The sequence below is a fragment of the Meles meles genome, chromosome 20, assembly GCF_922984935.1.
Source record: "Meles meles chromosome 20, mMelMel3.1 paternal haplotype, whole genome shotgun sequence".
NCBI classification, from domain to species: domain Eukaryota; kingdom Metazoa; phylum Chordata; class Mammalia; order Carnivora; family Mustelidae; genus Meles; species Meles meles.
Genome location: NC_060085.1, coordinates 9,664,316 through 9,672,621, shown reverse-complemented (window position 1 = coordinate 9,672,621; position 8,306 = coordinate 9,664,316). Strand labels below are relative to the sequence as shown.

At 62.0% G+C, this 8,306-nt stretch overlaps 2 protein-coding genes across 2 annotated transcripts; both read left to right on the top strand.

Annotated features, from left to right (window-relative positions):
• The first annotated feature begins 337 nt into the window (after positions 1-337).
• On the top strand, positions 338-3,882 carry SAMD1 (sterile alpha motif domain containing 1). The gene is given in 7 exon segments (XM_045990611.1): positions 338-453; positions 818-1,570; positions 1,572-1,928; positions 2,361-2,655; positions 2,747-2,843; positions 2,941-3,052; positions 3,155-3,882. Coding segments are annotated over 6 exon segments (1,617 nt in total). The 5' UTR covers positions 338-453; positions 818-973; the 3' UTR covers positions 3,314-3,882.
• A 1,201-nt stretch (positions 3,883-5,083) lies between these two features.
• Positions 5,084-7,850, top strand: C20H19orf67 (chromosome 20 C19orf67 homolog). Its single transcript, XM_045990613.1, has 6 exons — positions 5,084-5,418; positions 6,108-6,252; positions 6,374-6,474; positions 6,562-6,747; positions 7,090-7,224; positions 7,676-7,850. Exons 1-6 carry the CDS (start codon positions 5,084-5,086, stop codon positions 7,848-7,850), a joined length of 1,077 nt encoding a protein of 358 aa, XP_045846569.1.
• Positions 7,851-8,306: the final 456 nt, after the last annotated feature.

The following is an 8,306-nucleotide window of genomic DNA, read 5'->3' as shown; positions in this document are numbered from 1 at the left end:
GGGGGGGGGGGGGGTAAAGGGTGGGGGAGACCGTGCGCGCCCCCCTCCCCGCATCCTCGGCGCGGAGCGCGGGGCGAAGCGCGCCGTTGGGGCGCGGGGGGTGGCGACAGTCCGAGGGTCCCCGCGGCGCCCGGCGAGCGCAGCGGCCCGGCCCGCGGGCGGCGAGTTCCCGGTAAGTGCGGTCCAGAGAGCGGAGCGCGCCGGGGAGGCGTGGAGAGGGGGGCTGGGCGCCGGGGACGTCTGGGTCCCGCGCCCAATGGCTGGAGGGCGGCCGAGCGCCGCCCGCCCGCCCCGCCCGCCCCCTCTCCCCTCCCCCCGGCGCTCCCCTCCCCCTCCCCCGCCCGCCGCTTTCCCCCGCCCCCGCCCCGGCGCCAACTCCACGGCGCCTCCTTAAAAAGCGCGCGGGAGTTGTAAGGGGGGGCCGGAGCGAGCCGGAGTGAGCGAGAGCGCAGGGTAAAGGGGGCGGGCGGGGGGCCCGGGCTCCACCTTAAAAGCGGGCGCGTGGGGGTGGGAGGGAGGAAGGCGGGCGGCGGGGAGGAGGGAGGGAGGGAAGGAAGGGGGGCCGGAGTGTCCCGGGCGCAGGGCGCGCGTGCGGCGGCGGCGGCGGCGGGGAGGGGCCGGCCGCGCCGCGCTCCCCTCCTCCCTCCTCGCATCCCCGGCCCCGCGCGCGCCCAGCAGAAGCGGGTCTGTGTGTGCGTGCGTGCGAGTGAGTGAGTGTGTGCATATTTTTTTTTCTCTTTTCTTTCTCTCTCACTGTTTTTTCTCTCTCGCGCTCCCTCTCTCTCGCTTTTTTTTTTTTTTTTTTTTTTTTGCAAAGAAACAGCAGCGCCGCCGCCGCTCCGCCGAGGCGCTGCGCCCCCCGGGGGGGGAGGCGGAGGAGGCGGGCAGCGGCGGAGGGAGGGGAGCCGGGGAGGGGGGGCGCCGCGCTGGGAGGGAGGCAGCGCGCACGGTGCAGCCGGGCCGGGCGGGAGGCATGGCGGGGCCCCCGGCCCTACCCCCGCCGGAGACGGCGGCGGCCGCCACCACGGCGGCCGCTGCCTCGTCGTCCGCCGCTTCCCCGCACTACCAAGAGTGGATCCTGGACACCATCGACTCGCTGCGCTCGCGCAAGGCGCGGCCGGACCTGGAGCGCATCTGCCGGATGGTGCGGCGGCGGCACGGCCCGGAGCCGGAGCGCACGCGCGCCGAGCTCGAGAAACTGATCCAGCAGCGCGCCGTGCTCCGGGTCAGCTACAAGGGGAGCATCTCGTACCGCAACGCGGCGCGCGTCCAGCCGCCCCGGCGCGGAGCCACCCCGCCGGCCCCGCCGCGCGCCCCCCGCGGGGGCCCCGCCGCCGCCGCCGCCGCGCCGCCGCCCACGCCCGCCCCGCCGCCACCGCCCGCGCCCGTCGCCGCCACCGCCCCGGCCCGGGCGCCCCGCGCGGCCGCCGCTGCCGCCGCCACAGCGCCCCCCTCGCCCGGCCCCGCGCAGCCGGGCCCCCGCGCGCAGCGGGCCGCGCCCCTGGCCGCGCCGCCGCCCGCGCCCGCCGCTCCTCCGGCAGTGGCGCCCCCGGCCGGCCCGCGCCGCGCCCCCCCCGCCCGCCGTCGCCGCCCGGGAGCCGCCGCTGCCGCCGCCGCCACAGCCGCCGGCGCCGCCACAGCAGCAGCAGCCGCCGCCGCCGCAGCCACAGCAGCCGCCGGAGGGGGGCGCGGCGCGGGCCGGCGGCCCGGCGCGGCCCGTGAGCCTGCGGGAAGTCGTGCGCTACCTCGGGGGCAGCGGCGGCGCCGGCGGCCGCCTGACCCGCGGCCGCGTGCAGGGGCTGCTGGAGGAAGAGGCGGCAGCGCGGGGCCGCCTGGAGCGCACCCGCCTCGGAGCGCTCGCGCTGCCCCGTGGGGACAGGCCCGGACGGGCGCCGCCGGCCGCCAGCGCCCGCGCGTCGCGGAGCAAGGTGAGCGCGCCGAGGAGCGGGGGGGGGGGGGGGGGGTGCTGCGCGGTAGGCAGGTGCGGGCGAAGTTGGTGGCGGGGCGCGAGTCCCGGGAGGAATCGGGCGGCGGGCGGCCCTGGCTTTTCGCGTCTTAACTGCGGGTTCGGCGCATGGTGACCTTGGCAAGTGACTTAATCTTGCCGAGCCTCAGTTTCCTCTGCTTGTAAAACGCGACTTAATAGCAGTAGCGACCCCTTGAGGTTGTTGAGCGAGTTTAGTGAGATTTGGCTACTGAGGGCTTTATTAACACAGCCTGGCACGGACTGAATGCGTAAAAGTTAGTCCGTGTTGATATTAAAGGTGGGTGTTAAGCACACCACCCGGTCCTGGATCCCAGGCACTGGGCTCAGGGCCAGAACAGCTACTAACCTTTCCTGCCTCTCTCCCCGGCACCAGAGAGGTGGAGAAGAGCGAGTGCTTGAGAAGGAAGAGGAGGAAGAAGACGATGAAGAGGAGGATGACGAGGACGATGTGTCTGAAGGCTCAGAGGTGCCTGAGGGTGACCGTCCAGCAGGTGCCCAGCACCACCAGCTTAATGGCGAGCGAGGCCCTCAGAGTGCCAAGGAGAGGGTCAAGGAGTGGACACCCTGTGGACCCCACCAGGGCCAGGATGAAAGCCGGGGGCCGGCACCAGGCAGTGGTAACCGCCAAGTGTTCTCCATGGCAGCCATGAATAAGGAAGGGGGATCAGGTAAGCATCTCTCTGAATTGGGGGGTATTGCCTGGTGGGGAGGAACTGAGCCCCAAGACAAAGCCACAGGCATATGTGTTTTCTTTCCCAGCCTCTGCTGCCACTGGGCCAGACTCCCCGTCCCCTGTGCCTTTGCCCCCAGGAAAACCAGCCCTACCAGGGGCCGATGGAACCCCCTTTGGCTGTCCGTAAGTTGGGGTATTTGAGACACGGGGTGTTCCCTTCATGGGTGTAACAGAACCAGGGGAGTATCACTTCTCACTGGTTCCTTCTGTTCTGACACAGTTCCGGGCGCAAAGAGAAGCCGGCTGACCCCGTGGAGTGGACAGTGATGGACGTGGTTGAGTACTTCACTGAGGCCGGCTTCCCGGAGCAGGCAACAGCTTTCCAAGAGCAGGCGAGTTCCCAGCCCTCGGTGTGCCGCTCTATTCCAGGGCCTCAGTGGGGGTCAGCTCTCACCCTGCTCTCACCCTACTCGCTCTCTCTCTGTCCCACCCAGGAAATCGATGGCAAGTCTTTGCTGCTCATGCAGCGCACAGATGTGCTGACTGGCCTGTCCATCCGCCTGGGCCCAGCCCTGAAAATCTACGAGCACCACATCAAGGTGCTGCAGCAAGGCCACTTTGAGGATGACGACCCTGATGGCTTTCTAGGCTGAGCGCCCAGCCTCCCCCCAGCCCCAGCCCATTCCAGCCCCCATCTCACCCAAGACCCCCCAGAGTCCAGGAGCTGGATGGGGACACTCTCAGCCCTCATAACAGATTCCAGTGAGGGGGCATTCCTCCCTACTCATCTCTTCCCTGTGTTTCCCCAGCATACACACATCTGGCCCCCAGCACATCCTATACTCCATGATAGAGGAGTGTGGGGTGGGACAGGGCCTGCTCATGTCACCCCAGGAGGCTAGCCCTCCCCCCAAGTCTAGGACATTTTTGGAAAAAAAAAAAAAGAAAAACGGGGGCTTCCTATCTCCCCTAGATCCTCTTCAGTTCAGCCAGATGTTTCCTATATAAATGTTCTATTCTGCCTATTCATTTTGGTGGGTGGCCTTTCCTCTCTCCCCCACCGCCCATGCCCCATCCCAGTCTGCCCCTGGGAACAGCTGGGGTGGGGTCTCTGGGTTTTCCCTAACCTTCTCCTTTCTTTCTGTTGGTTGTCGCTCCAGCTGGCTGTATTGCTTTTTAATATTGCACCGAAGGTTTTTTAAATAAAGTTTTAAAAAAAAAATGCCAGGAGTTCAATTTTATGAATGGAAATGGGAGGAGGAGCTTGAAGAGCTATGGGCCTCCTGGGAGAGTCTAGGGTTCAGACAAAATTGAGGAGGAACATAGGTAGTGTGTGGGGCTGCCTGACAGCGAGCTAGGACAGGAAGTGCTGGGGGAGAGCAGGAATATTTGCCTAGTTGGGTCACCTCCCCATGCTCAGAACAGTGCCCAGGCACACATTAGGTGCTCAAATATTTTTTGAGTGACCAGCAGCTAACTAGGCTTTATGAGCATTTTCTCGGTTTTTCTCTCTGCCGCCCCATAGGCAGAGAGCTCATAAAACACCACTTTCTGGAAGAGGCAACTGGCTCAGCACAGCAAAGATGCTTGCTCAGGGTCACAGAGGGTGGGGTCAGACACCTGTCTGAGTTCTTTACTCAGTCTTTTTAAGTGTAATTAATGTATTTGGCTTCCTAGCTGTACGTCTGTCAGCTTTGGCACACCACCAAGAATCTAGTCTCTAAGTGTTGGGGGCAGGGGTCTGTTCTGGACCCATGGTAGGGTCTCCAGGCCTCCCGGTCTGGGCCAATTAAAAGGAACGGAAGGGATGAGATCATGGGACCTGCACGTTTTTCCAAGTGAAGATTTTTAGTATTGTTACCAGTTGGAACAGCTACTGACATCACAAGTCCCTATTAAGTTCAAATGCAGTTTTCCAACTCCATCAGAGTTTTTTTTTAAATATACAGATTCGGGGGCCAGAGTCAGACTCTACGCGGCAGGGGCGTCCTCCCTTCATGTACCTGCACCCCCGGTTTGGAGGCTCGATAAAGACCCCTCTTCCCTAGGAAACCGCCTAGGAGAAAGGTGCTGGCCCCCCGGGCCGCACCCCAGGACCGGACCGCGCCAGCACCGGCCCAAGACGCCTCTTTTTATCTGGACGCGTCCCTCAAGCCAGGTTCCGGGAGCGCGCATGTGCGCGGGGCCCCGCGGGCGCGCAGCGCCGACCGGAGAGGCGCGCGCCTCCCGCGTGTTGAAATTCAAACGAGGCGAACTCCCTCCGTGCGGCGCCGCTCGCGCAGAGAGGTCGAGGCAGGGGCGAGTTGGACGGGGGCCGCATTCCCAGTCCGGGCAAGTCCAAGGTTCCCGGGGCGGGGTCGAACCCGCGGCCAACGTGAGCGGCGGAGGCTTAAAGAGCTGCGGTCCTAGCCTGAGACCCCACGATGGCTACCGAGCAGTGGTTCGTGGAGCCGCTCCCCCCGGGCCCTGGGGAAACACCGCCCCCGGACGACTTGGAACCTGGGGCGCAGCCCTGCGGAGACCCCTCCTGGTCGGCGTCCCCTGGCGGGTCTGGGAACCCCCCGGAGGCAGAACCGGAGGATATCCAGGGGCAGCTGCCGGAGGCCTCCACCGCTACTCCTTCCCCGGAGCCCCTGGCCCCGGGCCCCGGCCCCGCCCCTCCTCGCCTACCCTTGGACACCATGTTCAGCCCCATCACTGAACAGCTCCGCTACCTGCTCAAGAAGGCAGATGATTTCCAGAGCTACTTGCTTTACAGGTGATGCTGGATGGGGTCCTAGGTCCCGAGAATGAGACTGAGGAGAGGGTAATGGGATGGGCAACACACGCTAGGTTCCCAAACTCAAAAGCACCAGGAGCCAGAAACTGTAAATGAAGCTAGTCGATGGCGGATCCCATCTCGAAGAGTGATAAGAACTGTGTAGAAGTTTGGGGCTAGAGAGTGCCTGCTATTAGGTGGCCCCCAGGGGCCCCCAATTCATGAGGACTTTTCTCCTAATTTTTAACTGTTGGCTTACATTTTGAACTCTGGGCAGGCTAAACAAAACCAATCTGTGCCAGATTTGGCCCAGCTGGCTACCAGTGTGAGCGCCCCACCACGACCACCACCAAAGGATAGTGTGATGCCCAGTCCAGGGGGAAAGGGACTGAAATTCTTACATTTCAGTATCCATTGGAATTCTTGGGGAGGCTGTTTAAACCCTAAATTTCTGGGCTCCGCCCTACAGGAAAATTTGAGTGAAAGTCAGTGGTAGAACTCAGGTGTCAGCATCTTAACAAGTGTTCCCAATGGTTTTGATGGAAATGGTCCCAGAAGATACTCTGAGAAAGGCCTGGTGCAAGTGGAATTTTTAATGGGGGGTCCAGGCCAGGGGTGTAAGTCAGCAGTGAGTAGAATGGGAAATGGGGAGTGAGGGACCCCAGGCAAAGGCCCTCTTTTCCCTTTAGCAGGGACCGAGTACAGAAGGAACAGCTGGCAAAGGCCATGCCCACCTTCTTACAGATGTGTGAGCCCTACTTTCTCTACCTGGAGGCAGCTGCACGGAGTGTGCCCCCCATCTATGGAGCCCTGCAGGAGCTGGTCCGAAAGGGGGTGTGTGGAGCAGGTTTCCTAGACCCTATGCCCCTTTCTTCACCCCTCAGGAGTGGGAAAGGGTGGGGGAGGGCGATCCTGGTAGGCCAGCTAATCTCATTACACCCCTTCTTCCATGCAGCTGTTGGAGATCTCCCAACAGCTGACCCTGCGCCTGGAACAGCTGGTCCTCATGTATGCCTCCTTTGGGTTCGTGGACCTGGAGGATACTGACCCCCTAAGGTAAAAGGGTAGGACACAGGAATGGGGGTGGGGAGAGCGTGGAGTCCAGAGCCCAGCCTCACTCCGGACTCTCCCATCTCCTGCCAGCATCTCCTGTTTCTTCTGCGGGAGGTTCTCCATCAGCCCTTCTCACGAGGTGTCCATCTTCAGATACTGTGCGCCAGCCGCCTACACCGCCAGCCGCTTCCCCAGATACCTCTACAAGAAGATGCGTTGGAACCTGGAAACCACCCCGGAGCCCAGCAGCAGGGGACAAGATTCCCATGTGGATTAGTGAGTCCTCTAATAGAACCAAAGTTCTCCCCTCTCAGCAGAATGCCAGTGTAGGCCTCTGGTGACCACCACCATCAGAGCATGGAAAGCCAAGCAGGAAACCAAAGATCTTTGAAAGGCCATCCCCACCTTTTAAAAAAAAACTAAAACTCACCCTCCCATTAGCAAAAAAAAGTCCTCATCTTAAAAGTAAGCTGACAGGGAGAAAAGGCCTCAGTGTTGAGCCTCCTGAGAATTTGAGGGCAAATTCTGAGGAGTTCCACCTCACCCCCAAAATCAAAGCTCTCAACAGAAGAAGCTAGGAAACTGTTCATTCTTAACTGATGCCCCCTCCCCTCCCAGCTACTTCCTGTGCTATCGGGATACATGGGAAGATACAGGCAAGAGTCCGGCCAATTCGTGCCCCCAGATCCAGAAGCTGTGGTCCATTGGCCGGTGGGTGCCGCTAGGACCTCCCGAGGATGACCTTTATTCATGGTAGGAGTTAGGGTGATGGCAAAATGGGTTTGGGACTTGGAGGGAGGGGCAGAACCCCACCAAAGACCAACTGCCCCCAATATTGTTTCCCTTGGTAATAAGGACAGTATTTTATTGTGCCCTGAAAAGTGCTTTATGCAGACTTGTGTAACAACCCATTGAGGTCTACACTTAAAGCACCATTTTACAACAGGTGCTCAGAGAGGTTAAGTTACCTGCCAAGGACACACAGTTAGCTGGGTGATAGGCGAGGTCAGGGCTAGAGCTGTTCAGCCTCCCAGAGCCATTACCCTCTAGGTTTCTCATCAACAAGGAAACCACTTTCCCCCCAGGGTTTTTCCCACCCCAGCTGAAACAAAGCCGCTTTCAGCTACAGCCTTTCACTTGAGGGGAGGGCCTCCCGAGAAACAGGGGGGCGCTCACGTCCTGGCCTCTCTGTCCTGGCCCCCAGGATTTTGTGCCCGCAGCCGCCTGGGGACTACCAGCAGCTGCTGACCATCGGCTTTGAGGAGCCCTCGCACATGCTGGCCACCGACCTGCTGGTGCAGATCCTCACGGGCCAGGCAGGCCCGGCCCGGCCCCCAAGTGCGGCCGGGCCCGCTGCGTGGGCCGCGCAGGGGTCTTGAGCCTGGAGAGAGAGTGTAAGCTGGAGCTTGACAGTTCCAAACTCCAGGAGAGGGAGCAGGGGAGGGGCTCACTCGTTCTCCCAGGACACCTCGGCCTCGCCTTCCAAGGAGCTAGGTCGAGCTGGCCAGTGGGCACCGGGTCCGGCTCGGCCGCGGAGCCCTTCGTGTGGACACACCAGTTTTGCGTTAAATAAAAGAAAGAGAGCACAGGCTCAGCCTCCGCTCGCAGTGCCGCGCCCCACCCCTTGGGGCGAGGGAGCCCCGCCCACTCGCGCGGCCTTCTGGGAAATGTAGTCTTTGAAACAAAACCAAAGTCCCTCGACTGGCGGACAAGCGCTCAAGGCATGCGCAGAGGGGCACATGAAGCTAAAAGGGAAATAGCGGTGACTGTCAACAACCGGAACCCAAAAAACCGCAAGTTTTGGGTAGCCGGGAAATTCAACACCCAATGGGGGA

What these genes read in the sequence shown, in the direction of transcription:
- C20H19orf67 (XM_045990613.1), top strand. Translation starts at nt 5,084, where the DNA reads ATGGCTACCGAGCAGTGGTTCGTGGAGCCGCTCCCCCCGGGCCCTGGG. An exon ending in AGGAGCTGGTCCGAAAGGGG is followed by an intron (nt 6,253 to 6,373) that starts GTGTGTGGAGCA and finishes TCTTCCATGCAG; the next exon opens with CTGTTGGAGATCTCCCAACA. An exon ending in GAGGATACTGACCCCCTAAG is followed by an intron (nt 6,475 to 6,561) that starts GTAAAAGGGTAG and finishes ATCTCCTGCCAG; the next exon opens with CATCTCCTGTTTCTTCTGCG.